Source organism: Stegodyphus dumicola, chromosome 5, assembly GCF_044657685.1.
Source record: "Stegodyphus dumicola isolate Sdum_Otavi_A_Nest chromosome 5, ASM4465768v1".
Taxonomy (NCBI): domain Eukaryota; kingdom Metazoa; phylum Arthropoda; class Arachnida; order Araneae; family Eresidae; genus Stegodyphus; species Stegodyphus dumicola.
The window spans coordinates 225354917-225381203 of NC_140772.1; the positions used below are offsets into that span (position 1 = coordinate 225354917).

At 33.5% G+C, this 26287-nt stretch overlaps 1 protein-coding gene across 2 annotated transcripts in view; it reads right to left on the minus strand.

Moving 5' to 3' along the window:
- The window catches only part of LOC118195725 (uncharacterized), a 217067-nt gene that overhangs the window by 12600 nt on the left and 178180 nt on the right, over positions 1-26287 (minus strand). The window contains exons 13-19 of one of the 2 annotated variants that reach the window (XM_085817738.1): positions 25574-25867; positions 19369-21777; positions 19209-19268; positions 14221-14298; positions 8494-8619; positions 4153-4300; positions 2769-2895 (exon numbers count right to left, since the gene is read on the minus strand). In XM_085817738.1, the coding sequence (XP_085673864.1) occupies positions 2769-2895; positions 4153-4300; positions 8494-8619; positions 14221-14298; positions 19209-19268; positions 19369-21777; positions 25574-25867 (3242 nt within the window). The remainder of the gene's footprint in view (positions 1-2768; positions 2896-4152; positions 4301-8493; positions 8620-14220; positions 14299-19208; positions 19269-19368; positions 21778-25573; positions 25868-26287) is intronic. The other variant, XM_085817739.1, reaches the window with a different exon arrangement.

Consider the following 26287-nt stretch of genomic DNA (forward strand, 5'->3'; position numbering starts at 1 on the left):
TCATAGATTCTGCCTTAAATAAGTAAATATATAATTCAGCAGAACATAAATATTTACTACTTTTCCGATAGTATATTTTTAGTATTTTTGCATTATTTCATACGTATATGTTTTATTCTTTACCAGCCTCGTACCAAGGGATTGTGGTTGAATCCTTGTCTTCATCGTTACTCTCTATTTCTTTTGTTACTTTCGAATTTAATACACTTTAAATTATGACATCGTCACTTATTTCTTTTCCAAATGTCTCATTTTTAACACTTTCAAGAAATGCAATATATTTTTTTTTTCTGAAAATGTGGTTATGGATTTTTTGAAGACAAATCTTTAATTGTTTCCAATTACTCAGTAGTTGATCATCGGATCTTTTAATATTTTCGCCTTCTTTGATAGAACTTTTTTCGGTATTTCAGTAGAATTTGGAATTGCCAAAATTTTCGATAAGCTTTCTGTAACGCTGTGTTGTTTACGTGTTCCCAAACAACAGCAGTCAAGAAAATAGCAATTTTTTTATATTGGAATGAGCTTAAAAGTTTTTGCCGTGAGAATTTAGCACATTTTGCGCAAAGGAATTCATATACAAGTATTTACATTTAAAGTTTTGAATAACTCCTCGATCTACGATTTGGATTGATATTATCCAGCTAATCATGAACTGTCTCATGATTCCGTTTTATTCCCTTATTAATGTTTTCACGAAGTTTTAAAATCATTCTAAAATATAAACAAAATGCTATATAAACGCGTTTAGTTAATAAAAAGTTTTGGAACAAAATAATTGAAAATGCCAAAATAAATCAAAGCTATTGTCCAGCTTTTTCGAAAATTGCTGAATGAGATGCTAGGAGCATCATCTTAACGCAAGAATGAATCATTATGAGGTGTGGTTATTGCAGCACAAAAGCGTGCCCTTGTGTTCCAAGTTTTGCTTAAATTAAAAGCTTGTTATACCCTTCTTACGACTTCTTAAGATGTCGTTTATCTTTGCTGAATGCCTTCGTAGTGTAACAGTAGCACAGTCGGCGCGTTTTCGAGCGGTCCAGGTTCGAGTCCTGGCGAGGGCTATGCTCATTTTCATGACTTCTGTTTCAAAATAAGCAATTGACTCTACAGTGGGGCCCAAACTAAAATGTGGTGTACGATGATTCTTTACCCACAGGATTTGGCAACTAGGGTCCCCTAATCCCCAATCGCCCTTTAAAAGGTGAGTATAAGGTTAATTAGTTAGTTCTAAGCACTGCCCCAGCCCACCTAGCAGACGAAGCCTATCATATGGCCATGAGGGGATAGGCCAATCCAACAACATACGAACGTTAAATACAGAAACATAACAAAATAAATGGTTACATAACGGAATATAACAAACTTAATAAACATCTGGTAATAAGTTCAGATCGCACAATCACACAAAACGAACATAAAAAACACAAAAGAAAAGAAGGGGAAAAAAACGGGTTATTAAAAAAAACACGTAAAGCAGATACATACATTCCAAACACTCTCGATGAAATTAGTATACAGAGGTACCGTTTCCATTTCCGTGTTCTTTCTTAAGTTTTAAATCTTTATAAGTTTTACTTTCAATTATTATTATTCAAATTTTCTTTATATTATCAAAATTCATCTCATATTTATAAGTTTACTTCAATCATATCTGCTTTCAATATGATTTTCTGCTTTGTTAAATATCGATACCAATATTCATCTTATTCTCTTCACAATTTGCATGATATCTCTCGCAAATTTTCTAAACAATTTATAGTTACTAAATAAATCTTCAAACTTTGTAAATTTATATTTTCCTCTCACACTTCCAGTCAGGTAACAGTCCTCGATGAAGTGCTTTGAATCGCCGAATTTATTACAAACTTTACATATATAATTTATAGTATCATATAAGGTATTTATCGTATCATACAAAGTATTAATCATATCATTATAAGGTATTATAGTATCATATAAGGTATTCTCCCTTCTTCTAGCATACCTTCGTGGTGTAATTGGAAGCATTCTCGACGCGTATTCGAGAGGTCCAGGTTCGACTCCTGGGGAGGGCATTGCACATTATCTCCCAGTATCAAAAAATCCTAATGACTATACATATGTATGTTTATAGGACTGAAACCGCATTATCAGATTAGGTTTAAACCTACAAACCTTCTGTTGACTTACACATGTAAAACTTCTATTTCTGGTAAAGCCGACACATTTTGGGTGAATCACAGTCCCTCATTTATTAGAACACAAGCTTTCTGAAAGTCTCTTAATTAGATACAAAATTCGGAATCTTAATTCTTTTACAACGGAAAATTTAAAATTCATGTTTTTACGTTATCATTTTTTGGAAACAAAGGGCATTTTTTAAAAATCTGCATTCAAGAATTTAAGATACTTGATGGTTTTTAGCAATAACTGCGTACATTTTCCTAAAATTTTAGTCAATGAAATCTCGAATAATTCAGTTGTATAAGGAAAAATTTTCCGGATTCTTCTGTTTCATTTGTTTTGTTATGGAAAAGACTTCTCTGATTGACATCGGTCTTTGTCACTGTGTTCCACATTTGTGACTAAAATACGCAACGTTAACAAAATTCCAGCAATTTAAAATATTATTAGTTTACCTTAATCGATTTATTTTGAAAACTCAAACAATGAGTTTGCTTCCAGTCGTTCAGTCTTTCTGAAACATACAGTATAAGGAATACATGTAGAAATAAACCTGGGAACTGAGCACATTAAAGACAGACACAGAGAGAAGGAATACTTACCCATATTTACAGTAAAATGATTCACACTGTTGGGCTTCGTTCTTAAATTTGTCCAGCAAAGCTTCTTTAATTGAAGCAGTTTCTTCAAGAAGCTGCTGCGAATAAGATTTTTTAATTGCTTCCAAGGCTAAAAAAAATAAAACTTTTTTAAGTTAATGATAACAACTGTACGCGTTTAGCACTTAAATAATATACAATGTAAAAATCTAAGTTTCAATTTCACTTCTAAAGAAAATTTAAAACTTTTACCCTCAAACATCTACTCATTTTTATGCACATAAAATTGTATCCCTGAAGGCAACTTTTAGAAGTGAAAAGAGCAATTATATGATGTCTGGTTGGAGTTTAAAATGAAATAAGAAACTATAACTAAGCACTAAATAGTTAGTTATTTCTTATTCCTTTCTCATTGTATTATTGTAATGAATGTTTTAAATTGGAACATATTTTTAAATTGGCATATTCAGCTTTTATTAGTACTAACTGAACTGAGCTCTTAATCAAAGGTACGAATCTATAACTTTCTAATTACTCTACCCTGTAATCGTTTTGGTTCAAAAATATGCACAGCAAGTTTTAATTTACTAAACCTATTAGTATTTATTTATTATGGCATTAAAGCTACACCCAAAAAATGTGTGATATTTCCGTTATTGTTACAAATACACTCAAATAAATCTCTTACTTTCTTTTTTTATTCGGGAAAATTTATGATCACGACATTCTTCTACCTTATCAACTGATAAATACAAACCTTAAGTTATTATGTGAAGTTCCATCCTTTTCTCTAGTAGCTAATTGGGAACCTTGTAAAACCTTGTTCACTAGGAACCTTGTGAACTGGTAAGATAATAATCGCTTTAGTTCAGGAATAGAGGCGTAAACTCAAGAAGGATTAATTACCCCTTATTTCTCAAAATAAGAACTTCACAGTAGGCTCCTTTCTTAGAGCTTAACAGAAAAGCCTCCACTTGGGCTTGAACTCAAGAGTACTAAGAAATCAAACTTAACTAATGCTAAACTAAAAAGATATAGCCGAAGCTATCAAAATTCTAAGTTGTTGGCCCCTAAATATTAATTAACTGGCGAAGCTATCAAGGGCCTAAAATACGGCCGAGCGTAGTAATAGCTTAGAGATAGTGTAGCCAAATGACAAATGCGCGCCAGTCAGAATATCTGGCTCTCTAACGAAGTCGGTGGAACTTCGACTACCGCTCTTCCTCATTTGCATTAACCGTGATTCTAAAAACACATTCGGGTGGGAAATAGTAAGCTGAAATTACGAGAGACAGGAAAGTAGCTTTAACTAAAGATAACTGTTAAAAATTTTGGATAAACCTTACAATTACATTACACATAAGATACAAATGCAAAATGCAGTTACCTGTCATCGTTGCCTGGGCTTCTGTTTCTAATGCTTTTTGCTTTTCCGCTTCTAATAATGCTATTTCATCTTTATGACGCTTTTCTATTTCAGATGTGATGCGATTATGGTAATTTTCGATTGCAACTAGGCCTTTCTTGAACATATCCTAGACGGAAAAACAAGCTTTAATAAATTGCAGGGGAAAAATAGTCGAATAAATGCTAACTCATTATTGCTATTAGCTAGAATGGACATATATCGGTCCTATTTAGTCCCAACACATCTATTTATTCGAAAAGCTCTCTTTACATTTCATATTCATAAATTAATACTGATTTCACTCACCTGTTACAAATAATAGAAATAATAACTGCTTTTATTTTTAATGATCTGCTTACATGTCAGAATTTATAAAACCATTAGCAAAATATATGTCAAAAGTAATTGTCCATCACATTGACAAAACAGATCACTTAAGCTGCACGATCCTCTTGAATGTTTGAACAAGGAAAGTTTTTGTATGATCGAAACTAGGCTAATTCTGCCAAAAGAAACAAAATATTCTAGTCTTGTTAATATTTTTACGAATTTCGTACTTAGATAGGTAATTTTAGGAGAATTGTAAGTAAAATTGTTGTATCTTTCTGCGTAATGTAGAGCTAGACAAATTTTAAGAGAAAGCTGTGCCAGAAAAGTAAAAATACAGGGGCAAGTGCATTTAACAATGAGTAAATGGGTAATCTCGGTAATTTGGTGTGAAATCGCCAAATGTCGCCAAATTTGGGGACTATTTGGCAACATTTTGGTCTGCTTCCTGTATTACTGTAATACGTATTGAAATTGAAAAAAATGTAATTCAGCTATGTTAGCTGTAACCGTTATTCCAGCCTCTTATTGCTTTCCAGTGATTTCGAGAAGCAGAAAGTACTAGAAATATCTCGCGGCCGGTTGAAAACTATTTAGGGCCGAAGGGAGAGCATCTGATCTCAGTTGTTTAGTTAACTGCGGTTGTTATTGTTGCGAGTTCAGTGTGAGATTGGCTTAGCTTTCTCTTTAAATGCGCTTTGCATTCCAATGTGTTTAACGTTTTTAGTAGTTTGAAGCGTTTAATTGTATTGTGGGATACTGTGACACCTGTACGAGAGTTCCAGTGGAAAATTCGAGAATTCTGAAGTGCTTATTTTAATAAAATTAATTTCATTAACCCATCATCGGACCTGGTCCATTCAATCTGTTACGAACTCGTATGCACGCAACAATATATTATTCTAGAATCTAGATACATCACTGGGAGACATATGCAACTATGAAATCTGCTCAAGTAACACTTTTATTTACTACAAAAGATAATACGGACTAATATGCATTTTACTTAAATTCCGTTTTTAACAATACTTAATATGAATACAAATGACAAATGATGATGAATGGTCTCTTTTCAAAGCTCTATACGACATGTTTCTTTTCTCCTAACCACACAATACGTATCTCTTTACAAATATTTCGCTGAAAGGTATACAAAAGAACAATGAAAATACATATTTCCAACAAAAGCCTACAAAACTTCATTACTTTCGCTTTCTTTCCTGTTTCAAAGAAAGCGTACGTCACCTTTTTCCACTTAAGATCCTCCTCTACCCGCGCCAAAAAAAGTTGGTTCCAAAAAATAGATAAAACTCTCCAGACTAGTCTAGGTGATATCAGGAGGTGGAAAAACGTGTCCAGATTAAAGTCACAAATTGCCATTTATTCTTACAACTGCAGAGGTGTGAAAATGTATTTGTTACAAGTTACATTGACCTTTTCAGCACTTTTGAACCGTATTTGATAATTCCAGGTGTGTGTAATCATCGCTTTCACTACAGCTGAAGAATGGGGAGGGGAGATTTCATTCTGAGGCGGTTTTAAGTATAATCTTCCCGCAAGGAGAGGCAAAACGTGACCTTCTGGAAAAAGAAATCAGTATGTCGGTTGAAAAATGTGTGTATAAAAGTAAGCGGATTAGGGAAATCGTAAATTTTATTTATCTTTAAAAATAAATATTACTTTCCGGATGGATTACTTACTTTCGAAAATATTTCTTATGTTACATAACATGAAATAAATTTAATCGTGTTTAAACTAAAAGCAAGAGCACAAAAAGCCCGCGGGATTGAAAAACTCTCTAATTGGTCTGAGGGCTATGCACTTTGGGAAAAGTTGGACAAATTGTAATTACCTCATGTCGCTTTCCAATATTTTAAAAATAATGTCAGTTGACTAAAGCACAATTGTTAACATATTAATAACAACTATGGATTCATAACCATCAATTTATTATTAATAACTTAATTAGAGATTAATTGTTGCTTAATAATGAAATTTACAAAATATAAAAATAAACGTATATTAAAATTATTACTAAGGTATACTTACTTAACTAATTCAAGAATGTTATTTTAATATATAATACTATGAACAGGTATATTACTTCAGCCATTGAGAAGGCTGGAACTTAGGCAGATTGCAAAAACTGGCTGAAGATAGAACTCATGACCTTCTTTGCCGTGGATTGACTGCTAAACCGATCAAGTCAAAAGCAGATGCCCCTGACATGAGCGATTTTGGCAATATCTTTCTTAGGCTGCGAGAGAAGATGCCCCCAACGCCAAACAGGTATGTATTCAGGAAACTTCAGATTACAGGGTAATACCTCGAACAGTTAAAAAAGATTAAAATTTAAAAATAGAAAAATCATAGTATTAAAAAAAACTGCAGTTTGATTTTGGTATGCAAATTTCAGTTAAAAACTGAAATTGTTTACATTCGACAGGCCAGCCATTTTAAGAATTAGTCTTCCAGAAATAGAAGACATAAAACATACAACTTTATGTTTGAAATGGCAGAGCTGAATGGCATAAAAAATATTTCTATGGCTCATTCATTAGTTTTTTTGACGCTACATGGAGGTTCGTAAGCTTATTTCATAAAGGTACTACTTAATTATTCACACCGTAAATGTGCATTTGTATCACTTGATCTCTTGCGCAAGAGGCTTGCAGCAAGACTTCACTCAAATGAGAATACTTTGAATGTTGAGACATCAATCCAAGAAATGGAAACAACAGCTACCTGGAAAAGATTATTCTAAAAATAATAAATAAATAAGAGAGAGAGAAAGACTAGAGGCGACGTGCCGCTACCTGGGTACATAAAATACTGTATCTGTTATAAAAACTGATTGAGGGGAATGGAGGCTTGATCTACTTGAAATCTGGTGAGCCATCTTTTCTTATATAATCGTCATTCGACTTTATAAGTTAACAATTTGGAATTTATTTCCTTACATGAAATATGTTCTACAGTGGAACCTGAAGACCGAGATACAAGCACCTCTATATACGAGAAATTCGAGATACGAGGATAGTATGAGGGAAGAATTCGTCTCTAAATACGAGCACTAACTCGAGTAACGAGCAATGAGTCAGGCTGTTGGTATGCGTGGCGCCATTTCCCGATCCGGCTCCATTCGGGTAATCTCCTCGTCAGATAACTCGGTGTTCTTTGATCTACGTGTTTGTCTACGTGTCAATTGTTTATAACATTTAACTTAAATAATTATTTCACGATGCCTCCTAAGAAGACTCAGTGCTGCAAAGAAAAAGAAGGAAGCCATGGCCGTTGAAATTAAGAAAGAAATCATAGATAAACATAGATACTGTTACTTCCAAGCAATGTCCAAAACTCGTAGAAGATGTTGAGAAACTGTTGTTGGTGTGGATTAACGAGAAGCATTTAAAAGGTCGGTGTCGGAAGCGATCATTTGTCGGAAGCTATCATAAAGGTAAACTACGATTATACTATTTACCAGTGTTATTTATTTAAAAAAATGATTATGTTAATATTTTTGGGGTTGCGGAACGGATTAAATGGATTTCCATTATTTTCAATGGGGAAGTTCGTTTCTAGATACGAGAAGTTCGCTATACGAGCTCAATGCTGGAACGAATTAAAGTCGTATCTCGAGGTTCCACTGTAATTATATTATGATAATCGCAGATCAGGGAAATAAAGTTTAACCGGCAATAACTTGTTCACCCTTCTTTAATGAGCAGAAATACTTTGCCCAAAATATTCATTTTAACTCCATTTAAATGTTTTCCTCAGAAAATACGTAACAATACTTCAAAATGCCATGATTCTATTTCAGATTATTTTGAAACCCTTATAAATGTTTCTAACACAGGAGCAGTTTTCTACAATAGCAAAATTTTAAAGATTTACGGTTCGTAAAGGGTATCGGAAGCACAAGAAACAGGTGTGTAAACAAACACAAGTAGCTTTTCTGTAGCTAAAGCATCAATATAAAATATAACCTACCTTTATATCTTCGATTTCTGTTTTATACATTTTTCGTATGCTTTCTTCGTCCACACTGTCACATTCAAAATGAAGCTTTTGCTCATACAGGTTCTTTAAGTTTTTCATTTGTTCTTCGTACTCTGCCTACAATACAATACACAAGACGCATGTGATTTAAAAGTAATGTATACACTACGATTTATATCAGTTTATACTGCTTTGCATTTATCATTATTACTTTTTAAATTCTACTGCCTTTCACAGGCGAAAGGAGTTCTATTAAATATCAGCAACTAACAAAAATAATAATAATAATAGTAATGAAAGTTTCAGTTTGAAAGAAGAAAATGCTTACGTAGCAGATTGCTATTACCAATACAAGTAAATATTGTAATTACAACTAACATTTTGAACAGTGTGCTAACACCGAAAATAATTGAATACATTGTGATTATGCTGAGACATAAACAAGGCTAAAAGTTATAAGGTACTTTAGCCCTATTTTCTACATGCCAACGGGGTTTAACTGGAAGCATACTCGACGCGTATTTGAGAGGTACAAAGTTTGAATCCCGGCGAACGGAATACACATTTTCACATTTCTTCAAAAAAAATCTAATGACTCTACAAAGTAATAAGATCTTAATATTATATTCATAGTTTTCCTTATAACCTGAACTTACTTTATGAAACCGATGGAGTTAAGGCAATATGCTGTAAATTCAGCAATAAAAACTCCAACAGCTCACAGAAATACAGAACCACAGATTAAGTTTTGTAGAGAAACAATTCAATTACTATTAATATAAATTCAATGTTAAGAACTGAAATGAAGAAACATTTTAATAAAACACGAAAAAACTGGTACTCTTTTTCCTCTCCCTCTCCTCTTTGAGGAAGAAGAAGCAAAATGCTGGAAATTCAACAGTTCAAAAAAGAAAAAAATCAAATCTAATTCTTGATATTCGAATATCAGTTACTCTGGCAGTGAAGAATCATAAAATATAAAATTTACAATCTATATTAAAAATTTTAAAAGATGCTGGTATACCACATAATATCTATAACCTTCTTAAAAGCTTCTTGAACGAGAGGACTGCTGAGCTTCAGCTTGGGAACGAAGCTAAGGTTTATTTTTGGAACATAATCATAAATGATCTTTTAAGTCATCTCGACGGTTGTTTAAAAATTGCGTTTGCAGACGACTTACTATTAATTTTCCAAGGAAGGATTCTGAATAACATTCTTTTGAGAGCACAAGAAGTTCTAGATTTTGTCTCCAGTTGGGCGATTTCTCATAAACTCACTTTCAATCCTTCAAAAAGTAAAGCTATGCTTGTTCCCAGTATGTTTGATGAACAAAATATTGCTTCTTTGATGCTCGATAATTCTCCGTTGGAATTTGTAGAAAATGTTAAATATCTTGGTGTCATTCTTGACCAAAAATTAACATGGAAAAAGCACATTGAATTCCTTTCTGCTAAATGTGAAAAAATTATTAATGGCTTTCACCGAATTGCCAAAAATACTTTTGGAGTAAGCTACGATGTTAAGAAACTCATGTATAAGCAGTGTACTGTACCTTTCATTTCGTACGGCTGTCGTACTTGGAGACATGTTCTTGCCAAGAAGGTTAACAAAAGAAATTTAAGAAAGATTTAACGGAGAATTCTTCTTCGTATTATTAGGGGTTATAGAACCTTAAGCTATGAGGCTACTTTTGTTCTTGCAGGAGTTCCGCCTATTGATTTTGAAATTGCATATAAGAATAATATTTTTGAGTCATTGGCAACTCATGCTTCGGAAGACTGTATTAATGGAATTGTCCCCTTCACTGATCTTCCTCATCCCGCTGCTTTAGAACCCATAAATTTCTGCGATTATAAAGAGACTGCTGAAATAAGTTTTCATATGGTTTTCTTTACAGATGGCAGCAAGATGAACAACAAGGTTTGCCTTGCATTTGTTCTTTTTGAAGGCTATTCCGAGATTTGTTTTCTTAAACACCGTACACGAAATGAATGTACAGTTTTTCAAGCAGAACTTCTGTGCATTTATCTTGCCGTCAAATGGATCCAGGATCATGGGACAACATCCTCAAAGTACCTTATTTGTTCTGATTCTCTTTCTTCTCTTCAACTTTTGAACAGTATTACCAGCTGCGATAAATTAGTTATCGAAACCCTAGTAACTGTTAGTTCACTTAGAATTAGAGGTATTGATATCTGCTTTGCTTATGTGCGCACTCATCATGGTTTCTACGGAAATGAAAGAGCTGATTTCTTAGCTAAAGATGCCTTAAATTTACCCATTGATATCAACATTAGCATTCCAAAGAGTTATTGGAAGTCCTTTCATTACAAAAAGCTTTTAGCTATGTGGAATGAGGAATACATTTCCTCTTGTAATGCTGAAGTCACCAAAAAGTTCCTTCCTTCTATTTACCATAGACTGAATTCCGAGTCTTTCCTCTCGTTAAATTTTAAAGTGTCTCAGTTTTTATCTGGTCACGGTAAATTACGATCAAACAATTTATGTGAATGTTTAAAAAGAGTTCCTCAGGATGTGGAACATTTGATTTACTCGTGCCCTACATTTGATGGCCCTAGATTATGCTTACAGAACGATTTGAAAATGTTCGGAGTGACTTGGCCAGTGAACTTATCTGTTTTCGTGAAGTCCAGACTGCTGTTCTCTGCTTTTGTTCGCTTTATTTATGCATGTAATTTTTAATGTTTATTTATACATGTAACCTTTAATATTCTAGTTAACTTATTTCTGTAAGCCCCGTGTTGTACATATGTGGTGCACGGGGAGTCTGTATGTTCTCAAAGGAAAAAAAAAATGGTGTTACTACTAAATTATTACTAAAACGATGTTACTACTTTTCAAAGAGAGGTTTTATTAAGAATGAAGAAAGGAAAGATTTTGCCTCTATGATTCTCAAAACTTAATTTTCCCGGCCGTATTCGATAATAAAAAGTTCTCACAACTGATGACCTAATTTCTTTATAATTTAGTTCCATGACCTTTCTAATGTCAATAATATTTAATACAGGTGCTTGGTTTTAGGGCATGTGATGCATGCCTATAAACTTCAAATAGGAAAAAAAAAATAGTGTTACGAATTTTGTACTTAGATAGGTTATTTTAGTACAATTATAAGTACAATTGTTGTATTTTTATGTGCAATGTAGCGCGAGACAAATTTTAAGGCAAAGCTATGCCGAAAAAGTACGAGTACAGGGGCAAATACATTTAACATTGAGTAAATGGATATATCGGTAATTTGGCGAGATATCGCAAAACTGACAACGGCTTTGACGACTTATTTTATCGCCAAATTGGCAAGATATCGCCATAAGTCGCCAAATTTTGCGATCATTTGGTGACATTTGGGTCTGGTCCCTGTATCACCTTAATATGTATCGCAATTGAATTAATGTAATTGACCACTATGTTATTTGTAACCGTAATTCCATCCTCGTTTTGCTTTTCAGTAACTTCGAGAAGCAGAAAGTACTAGAACTATCTCGCGGCCGGTTGAAAACTATTTAAGGCCGAAGAGAGAGCATATGCTGTCAGTTGCTTAGTTACTGATGTTGCGAGTTGTTTAGTTATTGGTGAACTGAGATATCCGAGTTAGCTTTCTCTTTAGATACGCTTTGCATTGTGTTGTGTTTAACCTTTTTAGTAGTTTGAAGTGTAACCTCTGATTGTACAGTGTGATACTGTGAACAATTATACAAATATTTCTGTGGAAAATTCCAGAGTTCTGAAATATTTCTTTTGATAAAAATAAAATTTTATTAACCTATTATCGGACTTCTGCATTCAATCTATTACGTATGCAACAATATTATTTTTAACCCAATCGAATAATAAAATCCTTATTAACTATTTTAAAATACACTGCTTTGCACTGAATCATCGATTTTTATTTAGAATCAGAAATTGAAAACAAAGTGAACTGCGCACTGTTGTGTCTTCTCTAATTCTGCCTGTGCATGCTCTATGAATATCAGCATCATTTATAAAACAGTATATTTTACAAGACAAAGGGAAAAATCGTTTCCCTTTTTTTCTCTCTCGCAACATGAATTCGAATTTTCCCTAAATGCATGCGGTACTTTTATCGCATTTAGAATCAGAAATTGAAAACAAAGTGAACTGCGCACTGTTGTGTCTTCTCTAATTCTGCCTGTGCATGCTCTATGAATATCAGCATCATTTATAAAACAGTATATTTTACAAGACAAAGGGAAAAATCGTTTCCCTTTTTTCTCTCTCGCAACATGAATTCGAATTTTCCCTAAATGCATGCGGTACTTTTATCGCATTCAGATGGACAAAATGAGTGTTCTTCGTTTAGCACTGAATTTGGTGCAATTATTAAGTTTCAGGCATTATTATTGCGCAAAGGCGAGTATTCTGCTTCGAAGTCTTACATTGTACCGTACATTTTTTTATAGTTTAAATTTGACTTTTTTTAATTTCTTAAGGCTTTTAAAGTATTTTTAAGGCTTAAGTCTACCGATAGTTAGATTTTGATCGTCTTCTAAAAAAAAAAAATTACTTGATGATAAAACGTGAAGAGAATGTGCATATAAAAGTCTAAATCCGAGGCATACGCACACTGTATGTAATCATAAACTTGTATAAATATACTATGTACAAATATCAACAGTATTCGTAACATGCATGATCAGTGAAATGTATAAGACTGAGTAGCTGATTTTGCTAATATCAGCGTTAACTGTACCACTGTTCAAGTTTTATCAATGATTTATGTACAGTTTTATCAATAACTAATGTAATTCATCTGCATATTACAATTGGAAATAACGCGATCTGCATAAATGAAGCAAAATTGAATTATGATGAAAACTATCTGTGAACCTTATCTGAAAAATTTCCATTTCAGACCTTCAATTTGAGGGATTTAAAATTTTTATTATAAGCATTTAATTATTTTTTCTATTATGCAATGTTTAACAACATATTAATATGCAAATACTATATTCTACTTTGCAGTACATGTAATTATAATTTTTATTTATTAATATAATTTTCGAAATATTTGGTGTTCAGCAGCATACGCTTTATGGAAATATAGGATACATCCCTGATTCAACATGTGTTTGCTCGAAATGACAAAAATAAACTATTCCCATCCAATGAAAGTAAATTTCCTGCATAATTAGCATATGAAAATGGAATAATAATTAGTCGACTAATCAACACATCAAAAATTAGACTTAAAATTCCTGCATAATTAGAATACGGAAATAGTATAATAATTAGTCGACTAATCAAAGCACAAAAAATTAGGCAGTTATATATTCGGATTAATGTTATGATGGAGACAATTATGTAATAATGCTGAATATTATGATGTTAAAACTGGGATATGAAAGAGAAGATTCCAATTTCTCATTCACTTATAAAAAGCTAAATAATCTAATTCTAGATAAATCTATATTTACATAAAAGTTTGCTCCAGGAAGATTAAATAACGGGTATTTTTTACAAGCAATCTCTGTTTAGAAAGTACACAGCTCTAAATAGAGATTTGCGTTGACAAATGATTTTTCCCCGAAAAACGACGTTTAATTTTCTTTTTTCCCCTCTATACTTATCGAACAACCCTCGCAAAGTGAAAAATCAAAGCCTAACATAATGTTAAAAACTATGACAGCAATCACATATAATATTTATTTGTAAGAATGAAAAACAAATGTATACTTTCAATCGCTGCAGTTGCGTTGTTTTAGATACAAGCTCATTTTCCTTTTCTTTCATTTCTTGTTCATGGACTTCGCTCTGGTGGAAAAAAAACAAATTAGCATAAGAGATACTGTTAAACTGTAAATAACAGTTAGAGTTTCCTCGATGATAAATGTTAAAAGATAACCATATGATCTAATATTACGTCCTTATAGTTATTTTGATAAATATATTTGATAGTTATTTTGATAACTATATTTGATAGTTATTTTGATTATTTAAAAATGATGTTCTAACATCTCATACAGTGTCTCACAAAAGTGTGCTTTACAAAAGGAACTTGTGCTTTACAAAAGGAAACTGTAGTAAAATAAATTAAAAAAACATGTAAAAATTTTTTGTGGGTTTGTTTCATACTTAAATTTAGTAACAATTATTACATAACATACATTTTCTCAAAATATTAAAATATTAATTTAATAAAAATATAATTGTTTAGAACGGAGCAAAAAATGGCTCACATAAGTGATGGAACACTTACTTTTCCATCAAAAATTTATTCAAAAATTTTACTTTTTAAAAGGTTTTAATATTTTGTTGGATTTCCTTTCAATTTTAAAACATGATTTAATCTTCTTGGGATGGATTCGACTAATTTTTTTGTGATTTCTGGAGTGATTTTACCCCATTCTTCTTGAAGCACCGATTTTAATTGTTGTTTTGAAGAAATGGTGTGTTTGCAAATTCTTGACTCAAATTCTTGCCAAATATTCTCTATGGGATTTAAGTCTGGAGATTGTGGTGGTGTTTTTATTATTTCAGGACAGTTATACAGCAGCCAGAGTCTAACGTTCAAAGCACTGTGCTTGGGGTCATTGTCCTGGTAGAATTTAAAATCGTTATGAAGGTTCAATTTTCGTGCTGAAGATTTCAAATTTTGATTTAAAATGTCAATATAATTGTACTGATCCATTATACTGTCAATAAAAACAAGATTACCAACTCTAGCGGACGACATACACCCCCCTACCATAACTCCTCCTCCACCATGTTGTACTGTTGGCACCAAGTTCTGTTTGCGAAATTCTTCCCTGGGTTTTCTCCACATCAAGACTCTACCGTCAGAACCAAATATATTAAATTTACTCTCATCAGCAAATATAATTTCATTCTAGTAATCAGAATTCTTATTTATGTTGGATTTTGCGACCAGTCTGAGTTTTCTATTCTTTTCACTTACGAAGAATTTTTTCCTGGCTGCTCTACCGTGATATCCAGCAGATCGAATTACTCTTCTAATAGTCTCAGAATTAACAATTACTCCATATAATGCTTGTAAATCAGCAGCAACTTTAGAAACACTCATTTTTGGATTTTTTTTAATATTTCGAACGATAATTCGCTTTATTCCATTGGATAGCTTTGATGGTCGGCCAGGTCTTCTTTTATCCTGAATCATACGATTCTTTTTATATCGTTTAATGATATTGAAAACTGTTGAATGACTCAAGTTAACTGTTTCAGCAGTTTCTCTAATAGATTTTCCACGTTCAATATGCAAATTAATAACTAATTTTCGAATTGCAGGCAAAGTTTCTTTTCGTTTAGCATTCATGGCTGCACAGAGCTAAAAAACACAAAAATTCCAAAACAAACTGGAGAGAAATACTGAAGACGATTTTATAAATTATTGCCAATTGCTTTTAAGTAAAAATAAAAACCCCAAAAAATATTTTTATTGTAGTACATAGTAGTACCTATTGGTGTCCCATCACTCATGTGAGCCATTTTTTGCTCCGTTCTAAACAATTGTATTTTTATTAAATTAATATTTTAATATTTTGAGAAAATGTATGTTATGTAATAATTGTTACTAAATTTAAGTATTAAACACACCTACAAAAAAGTTTTACATGTTTTTTTAATTTATTTTATTACAGTTTCCTTTTGTAAAGCACAAGTGTCCCATCACTTTTGTGAGACACTGTATGCTTTGGGATCATAAACTCAGGGTGTAAAGAACCCTTTATTACTCGTAACTCAAGTGAAGTTCCCAGATGGCACCGACTAGTGCTTACAAAAGCCAACAGTTTGGGCTGACTAACTTTAAATTAAATGACAGTTAAATTTAGCACAACGGCTTCACAGGTTAATTAATGCCCAGGCTGGCTCTAAAAATTTGAGTAAACAAGCATAATGGCAAGAAGCGCTCAACGGCAGACAAATCTAAACGCTAGGAAACTAAAGATAGCAACGTGGCTTTCAGGCAGGCAGAGCACACTCTGAATTCACATTCAAACATCTTTTCTTAAATACTAGCTTCTTCCTATTGCATTTGAATACAAGCGCGCTAGATCATTTAAATTCTAGCGAGAAAGTGTGAGTTTAAAGCAACGGCTATAGGAAAGGTTGCTTTAAAATAAAATAAAAGTTAAGTAAATAAATCTCCATAATGTTAAACCAATAATTTTGCATGTTCATTGTATTCTGGAGGCTATTACAAGATTCTTGAGAATTACTGTCTTGCCGAAGGATATAACCAGGAAAATTGTCTTGCCGAAACCAGGAAAATGGCGGCACGATTACCGGTAAGATCATCCTCGTGTAGTGCAAATAGTATTGATATGTGATAACCACTAATTATGGAGCGAAAACTGAAAAGAAAAGAGAAGGACAGACAGGCGACTCTGTTTTAACATTTAGTAACATGTATGATTTCATTTGAAACTGTGGCAATCGTTAATAATGGTACCAAGGTACTATAAGGTTTGCTCTTCTCGACCAAAATCAAGCAGCGTGGTGACGTTGATGTCCTGCTTCAAAGTAATTAACCACTCCCAAGGTTTCGGTTTCGCCAATCAGTCAAATGTACTCACTGAGCAGATAAAGATAATATCACTGCCTTGAACGTCAAAAAGAGAAAGAACCTTGACACTGAAAGAGCATAACCTTGTCTATCTACTGACTTTTGAATGGTGCAAAGAATGGGGGAAACGGAAGAAGGGGAGACACGCGACATTGTTTTGACATCCAAGAGTCACTTATCTTCCTTCTTTGTTTTCAAGATACTTTCATCAATATTTGTGACTACAATTTTCATCTTAACTGCGATCCCAGTATAGTCAGAAACGGATAAAACGGCCATCAGTACAGTCAGAAACGGCCATCTTGACTACTTGTGACTACTTCTGTAAGTAGCAAATATCTTGTAAAAATTAAGAAATAGGGCATAGAACGAAGTACAATTCGACAATAAAATTACTGATCTCGCACTTTCTCGACCCGTTCAAATTGAAATAATAATATCAAGGACATCAAACATCCGGTGTAGTCTGACAGTACATATCAAAGTACAATAACCAGAAACATTTTATTTATCTGTAGTTCCGTAACTGTAAGCTATTACCTGATAAATGTTTCAGTTTCTTAAAAATTATTTTTGCGATAATGCGTTCATTTTTTTTTTTTTTTTTTAGTTTTCTAATCGTGAAATTTTTCCTAGCTACAAGCATAGGGACTAGCTAAAAACAGAAAGGGGCTTGAAATAGGTCATTAAATCGACATTTACAGAGATATAAAAACTCAAAATGTAAAATAAGTAGTTACTTATTAAATCATTCCTTTTAAAACATGATTTTAAAGCTAATTTACTTAAGTCGAATTTCTTTTTAATGAAAAACTTCAATAACAGACGGATTGAAATTGGTAAAAAGGTGCGAAGCCGAGTCTTTCCGAACAATGCCGAGTCTTCCAAACAGTTCTGAGTCTTTCCAAACATTACCGAATGAAATGCTAGTAGCATCATCTTGCAGCATTGTGTCCGTGAAAGTAGTGGCGGCTTATTAGGTTTGTAAAATCAGTGAATGCCGGACTATTGGGCTTTTCCTACATGCGTTTAACAATTTAATTCATTTAGTAACCCCTGCATATCTCGGATTTAGAAAGATCAGAACTGTGCTAAAAATTTACCGGTATTTTTCCATTATACGAGCGCCACGATAAAACAATGTTAAAATGTGCAGTAACGTGCTGAAGATAGCAACAATGCGATCATCTACGTCATCTCGGTTTTATGAGTGAAATTGACCCAAATATTCAAGTGTTATGATCTACGACTCTTTTTTAGAACTGTACGAAACATGATTTGATAAATGACTTATACATTATTTGGCTAAAAGCATTTTTACAGGTAAAAAAGAAAATGGATTTCACAATCTGGAATTTACCTTAAGACGAGGAGGAGGCAAAGAAATTACTACACGATAAAGGAATTCTTCACATGTGAAGATTTTGAAAAAACAGTCATGAAATTATGTTGTGTTTTACCAATTACGATACATCAAAATGGCGTTGCAACCTTAGATCTTGCCGAGAAAAAAATAGGTGCCACATCTCACACTTGTTCTGAAAGTTCGCGCCTAAATTTCCTTACAGCTGTTATAGGGTCTCCGTGTTCTTTTAGGTAGCATACAACGTGGACTCTACGTAGAAGATGAAGTAGCGAATTCTCGCTGTCTTGAAAAATAAATACTGCAGAAGAAGGTTTTAAATAACCTTTTAATTTAACTAAAATGAACAGTTGCAAGCACTTGGTGCTCCCAATTCACCACCACTTGTAGCTTACTTAATTATAACAGAAAATAAGAATGTAATAAATCGCTAATAAATTTAAAGGGCTAACGATTGTTTCCTTAGCTTAACTAAACGCTAAATCGGCTGCACATAGCAAAGCCGAGCCTAGACAATATCAGAATAAACTGAAACGTGTCTAACATCGACTAGAGAGTTAAATTCAAACACGCAGCATAAACTCGGAACTAAGTCCGCTACCTTTCGAACTCTTGAAACACACATTAAATACTGCTTCTGAAACACGCTTAGATTAGCATCTACGTCATTACAAATTTACATTCCGGCAGAAACTGAAATCAAAAGGGAAAGGGAAATAAACTACAAATAATTGGTTAGAATAATATTAATTGGTTAGAATAATATAAAGTCCTTACATTGTAAAACTTATCTACTGTTGGTGTCAAGAACCTATAGTAGAGAACCTCAGTTAAGTCCTGTAATGTGCAATTAAAAGTGAAATATAATACAGTCTAATTTAGGTAGTTGTATTTTATATTTAGTATTTACAGATATTTTACCATAAAATCAACTTACATCTTCCTGTAAACGTCTTTCTAGTTGCTCCATTTCTTTACGATATGTTTCCTCTATGGTTTGTCGCTCAGCAGTGAATTGCTTTTGCAGTTCTTCACACTGAGTGCACTTCACAGTCTTTAAATTACTCTTACGCTCATTTTCAGGAACACTTTTATAAAATTTAGCACAGAGTTTTTGTAACATCTCATTTTCAAGTTCTAAATAGGTACATTTCTTCAAATTACAGCAATTATCCCGCTGCAAGTAGTTTTTCCAACTAAGATTCTTATCCAAACCAGATATAACTGAGTTGAGATATGTGCACCGAGAACATTCAAAAAAGCCATCTGTCGCCGAAAAGGTTGCTTTAAACCAAAAATTATTCTGTAATTCCGAAATCCACTTTTCGTATGACAAGCAATCACTCGATCTCGCTTCAATGTCGTTATAGAAAGAAGTCAAAGTAGTTTCTAGAACTGTACATGTAACAGACAAGAATGACAGCTCAGATACCAATGCTGTAATTTCTTTTAGAACGGTAGCACCAAGCGCTGAAAGCGCGAAGGAACATTCATTTATCATAGGACATCTTTCTTTCAACTCTTCTACGAATGCATTATAACTTTTCTTCAGAGCTTCAGAAGTATCTACACACCAAGTCTGGACCCTGTCGTGCTGTACTTTAAGAACATAGAAAGTCTGTTCTCGAAAACGGGACAGTTGCAGGTCAGCTACAGCATAAATGCCAGAAATGACAGATATTACGTACTTCAAGATTGGATTTGATATTGTGATATTTCCTGTAATATCATCCTGGACGGGAACATCAGCCAGTACATCCCATAATGATTTGAACCTAATATCTTTGGCTTCTTGTAGTGAACTTAATACAGAAGTTCTTTCAACTTCTAGCTGTTTCAACCGATCAACGGTACAGCCTAAATCTTCTTCACTTTCTTTGCACTCTGGAAACAGTTTATTAATTATTGGATAGAAATATCGTATATGTGGAACTTCGGACACTAGATTTAATATATCTTGCAATTCAAATTGTTCAAAGTCAAAAAAAGCAGCGCACAAAGTTTTGCCTACTGTTTTAAATGCCCATTCGGTTACGTCAACTCTAGCAATGAAGTCCACACTTTTAAAGCGTTCTATCCTTTCCAACACTTTTATCACTTCAAAAAACAGAAAAATGGCATAAAGTATTTTTTCATTCGGTGACCTTTGAGAGTTTTCTAACAATCCATGATATAAATAATTTAGGACATCGGCGATGAATAACACATTCTCACTGGTAGAAATATTGTCCGCATTTTCATCGGCACATATATGATACAGAGAATTTTTCAGCCATTCGAGAAGATGATTTACTTTGTGTATGAAAATACTTTGGCACTCAGAGAAATTTCGTGGAAGTTCGTCAAAAAGTTTCCCTAGATCAGGAAAACTGGACATACTGTTATTCAAAGATATTGTCCTCCAATCATCAGAGTCATCTAAAGAGCTTGACTCTTCAGTGTCCTTAACCTGAACAAAAATTTTGGATTTCTCACAATCACTGGCCTCTGGACTTCTTATTCGTTCTATAAGTAATTCGTGACAATTTTTAACCTTCGTTCCAAGTGTCTGCAATCGTGAAAGAAGACCTTTGCTGCTTTCATTATTTGTTCTTTTCGAAGGAGAAGATGACTCTGATGCATCATGAATATCGGATTTAACTGGACTTACTTCAGACGTTAACCGTTCAGAATCATCTGTTTCTGAAGATTCTTTATGCAATGAAGTTTCGATATTCTCTATTTTCTTTTCCAATTCCGATAGTTTTGATTCATATTCCTTAGATAAGGATAATATGTCTTTATTTTTCAAAGAACTCTTCCTTCTTTCTTGCTTGGTTTCACTTTTAGCTCCTTTTTGCTTTGGCTGGCGATAATTTCTTTCAGCATTTGTAAATTTGGAAGTGAGATCGTTAATTTTAGCAGTCATGAGAGCAATTTGGGCTTCATAACTTTCCTCTTTCAGTTTCATTTCTTGTTCCATTTTATAAGAAGAAATTTCTAAATTGTCAAAAATGGCATGAGCCTCTTTCAGTTCTGCCTTCAATTTACGAATCTCTTCCTTTGCTGTGACTAGTTTAGACTTCAGGTTTTTGCACGAATGGCATTCCATTGTATCGGCAATTTTTGACTCCTCCCGAGATGGTCCTTTCTGGCGAAATTCGTCAATAATTTCCGCATCTGTTACATAACTTTTCTTCTGACATAATTCGTTTTCGACGTTCAAAACATTCGAAAGATTCACAAAGTCAGTTTCTGAGGATATATCTCCGGAGAAAGCCGCACTGTTATCATCTGTTGACATATGTTCAGGAAGTTCTAAAACAGCTTCTACATCCTCATCCTGTTGCATCGAACACAAGGTATCCTGAAAAATACGAAAAATGAATTTAAAAATTTAACCTACAGTGTAATTCTCACTCAGGTTTGTATTGTGACAAGCATATTTACAGATTTTGGTTTTGGTACATAGAAATTTAGTGTATATAATACGTGCAAGATAAATTGCATAAATAAACTGTACAACTAATGGCTCAGATCTACATGTGCTATTTTGCAAATGTAGTTGTCTGATAAATTATGGTAAAACACTCAAGATTTGTCTTTTTAAGGGAAAGTGTCTTACATTTTCTAACATATGAGAAAGTCAGAAAATTTCACGTAGTCAGATCATTCACCACGAATCAAACCACGTAGAACTGCCAGCTTTTATTCACTCCACTCTCGCCGATATTTTACAAAAGTATAAATTATTAAAAAAAAAGACACAAATAATGACAATTTAATTAAAAAATTCGATATTTCCTAAATTAGCCCAAACACCGGTATTTTTAAGGTTTTGAAATACAGTACAACCCAAATTATCCAAACTCCGACTATCCAAATCGCTGATTAACCGCATCGCTTTAAGAATTTAAGAAAAACATTAAGACGAAAACGTAATGTTGGACAATCAATGAATCAGACATTAAAAGGAACAAACCTACACTTTTAAACTTGGTGTCACTGCTTGAAAACGAAGTTTTTCTAGAAAATCAATGAAGGTAGCAACAAACAAAAATTTAGAAGATGTCGTTTTCAAGCAGTGATGCCAAGTTTAAAATTGTAGGATTGCTCCTTTTAATGAAGACGTCGTTTTTGCAGCAACGTTCTATGGGAAACCCAATTTCGGGTCCGATATTTTATGAAAAAGCTACGATCTTAGCTCAGAAGCTTGGGTGGTCATCCAAGCTTGTAACGTAGTGCAGGCACGTGTCCGTCAAACAGCTTACTTTGACCGAGATGTTCAGCAAACAATGACTTTCAGCACTTGTAAGTAGTGTAGAGTACACTATCTAACATGTACGTAAAAGGGTTGCCTTACTTTAATTAATTAAAACCTCTTTTCCTTTAAAAATAAGTTTTTTCTCCCATTTTCAACATACAATACATACAATAAGTAATAAAACTGTACGTAGACCCTTTCTTCGGAAAAAATCCAATTATCCGAATTTTTGATTATCCGAATGGAGTTCTCTCTCAATTGATTCGGATAACTGGAGTTCTACTGTATTTTTAGATCCGTACTAACGGTTTGCAAGGTCGATTACACTTAAATCGATTTATTCTAATACACAAAAGATCCGCAATCAATGAAGATATTTTCATGTAAGAAATATGCGTAACGTGTAAAAAGTAATAAAACAAAAGAAATGCTGCCTTGTAAAGGACGTTTTACATCCTGCTGCGCACCTTCGTGGTGTAGTTAATTGATCGCATATCTTGCTAGCAATCGAAAGATCCAAATTCAAATCCTGGCAAAGGCATAACTTATTTTCTTACGTTTCCTACACTAAAAAATACTAAAATCGCTGTAGCAGCGTTAGTCAAAAATATGGCGAAGGATAGTTCATCACCACTAGGATCAGGCGACTGGTGTCCCCCACACTTCTTTTGTTGCCCGTCACGTGGAAGAGAATAAAAGGAATTTTCTCTTTTCTTCCTCACAGTACGCCTTCGCGGTGTAATTGGAAGCACGTCGAGCTAACAATCGAGAGATCCGGAATTCGAAACCCGGCGAAAGCGTACCTGATTTATAATATTTTCTGCATCTAATAGTCTATGTAAGCTTATATTTATTACTAGTTTTATTATGCATAAAGCCTTCTTCTGATATTTTCATAACTCATCTTATTTAGCTTACATTTTATTTCTAAAGTTATAATCAATCTACACGTTTAAACCGCTGATTCAGAAAACGGGTGGGTTTTTTTTTTCTTCTGTTAAATTAATACTTGTTCGGCGTGTTATTTTATCAGTAAATTATTAGAAACAATTTCTCATGCCCAGGCTCCAAGGAACAGAAATTCAATTAAAACCATGAATTATTATAAGAAAAAAATTTTAGTCAGTACCTATTATTATAAATTAGTATTATCTAGGCCTCTGCTGCAGTAAAAACAAGTTAATTATTCGTAATAAAGTGTACACACATATATATATTAGAAAATTTCGAATGTTAAACAAAAATAACCTAAACTCGGATTCAAGAGTTTTTTTTTTTTTAATTTATAATTTTTTAATTAATATTTTTAATTTATATTTTTTAATCTACAAGCCAGAAAGCCGTTGATCTGGTGAATGAACCCTGGAATACAAGTGTAAGTACATATATATGGAAGCAATTGCCAAAGCAATGGTGCCAAAAATCACGATATTTGAGTTGTAGAGAGGATAATCAAAATATTGTGGATATGCAAAATAAATAATCATTGAGGGTATACAATAACATAAGGATAATAACAAGTGTCATACATGATAACTAGACGTCACATTCAAAAACACAAGGTACAATATAAAAAGCTACATTAGCATACATCAAGGATTGCAAGAGGTCTGTCTTTGTAGTTCAGATCATTGTGATCATAGTCTGGGATTTTAATTACAGGATTACTGAGAGTGCTCTGCTTTTCATGAAATTTTTTTGCAATTTGGTAATAGAAAGATCTTAAGACACAAATACCCAGTTCCTTATGTATCCTATTATTTCTGATATACCACTCAGCGTTGACAATCTGCCTGAGGGTGGAGTTCTAAGCGACCTGTAACTTTCCTCTGTACTTATTGCCAGAGTAAACCCATACAGGACATGCATAACAAAGTAGCGGACGCAGAATGGATTTATAAATGAGTAATCTGTTATATATATATAAAACACTGTTTCGAGCAATTAAGAAGAAGAGTCTAGCTCTACGTGCTCGAAGCTTCTGAATACTAGCTGTTATGTGTGGGTTCTATGAAAGTGTCTTACTGAGGATCACTTTATCGATATTGCACATACAAAGGACAGGAAGGCCGGGCTAGAATTCGCAAAATTCGAACCTAAACCCAACAGGAGGGAACATGACTTGGTTAACCACCCTAACAAATTAAAGTTTACTCGCTAAATTTATCTAATAAGAAGTAACTAATGACTACATTTATTGATTAATAACTAAAAAAATGTTGATGACAGGTTCTTAACACACAGACTATTTCCTAGAAACCTGCATTGTAGAACATTTCAACGTCGTACATTATTGCCACAATAAATATACAGATTCAGCTTCCTACCATGGATGTTGTAAAATTAATATTCGGAAATTTATTTGATACAAAAAAGTGCCTTCAAGGAAAATTTCAAGCCGAATGGTGTGTATGATCTTGACTTGGTATGTGTATGATCTTGACTTGGTATATCTGTTTTTGTTTTTGTTTCTCCACCAAGACCTTCGGACCATACGAAAAGCTTATTTACTTTTACAAAAATTTTCTCTTACTCCAGTGACATGATACATACATAATCAGAGAAGTCTCTATATCTCCCTATTACATTTTGAGGTTTTAGAGTGATTTATTTGAGAAAATGAATTGAGCTAATGAAATCTGTTATCAAATCTGAGTTTGGTGTACCAGGATCGCCTAGACCCGTGACATCGTCCCTGAATCCAAGTCTGATGAATCACTACTGGCTGCCACGCGAAGAAAACTTCAACTGTGAAGATGGATCACGCAGTGTTTGGTAATGAACACTCACTGAGTGAGTAACGAACACAGCATGCAGGCAAAATTAGTATCAAATAAATAAAAATGAATCTTTCTTAAAATTATTTTGAACATTATGAAAACAACAAAGGCATACAGACCTCATCCTCATCAACCAGCGAAAAGTATTCTGACTGATCATCGCTGGAAGAGGACATTTCCATTTGCTTATCATCACAAAGAGGAAGAGATGACAGACTAGATGGTGAGGATATCCTTTCGAAGTTACGGTCGGCGTGATGGAAATTATGTTCCGGCAGAACAATTTCAGTTTTGATAAAATCCTCTTTCGAGGCGGAACTCCAGAGATTTGAAGCATAATGTATTGCTTGGATCCACTCTCGACGGAGTTCTTCTGTTTCTGCAGCGAGAACATGCTTCTTGCCGTCCCACATCTATAAATGAATAAATTTTAGACAGAAGAAAATAAATAAAATATAAGGCATTCACATTACACACACAAAAAAAAAAAAAAAAAAAATATATATTACGAAACAAGATATGTTTGTAAGAAAATCGCACTGTATGTCAAGTCGAAAAAATTATGAGACCATTAAAGCACGAATGCACCATGAAATAACTCTTGAGTCATCTTGCCGCAGTCCACTAAGTAACTACTGGGAGTTATCCAAGGTTGGATTAAGACTTATAGAGGATCTAAGCATTCATACTTTTGTGCCCATATACATGTTTACGCCGGTGTTTTCCTCATTCCTTCCCTCTCTCGGTCTTAAATTAACTGCACCATTTGTTCCATGCTTTAACCGGCAATGGGAGAGCTATATGGTGTTCCTTTAAATTGAGTGCTTAAGCAC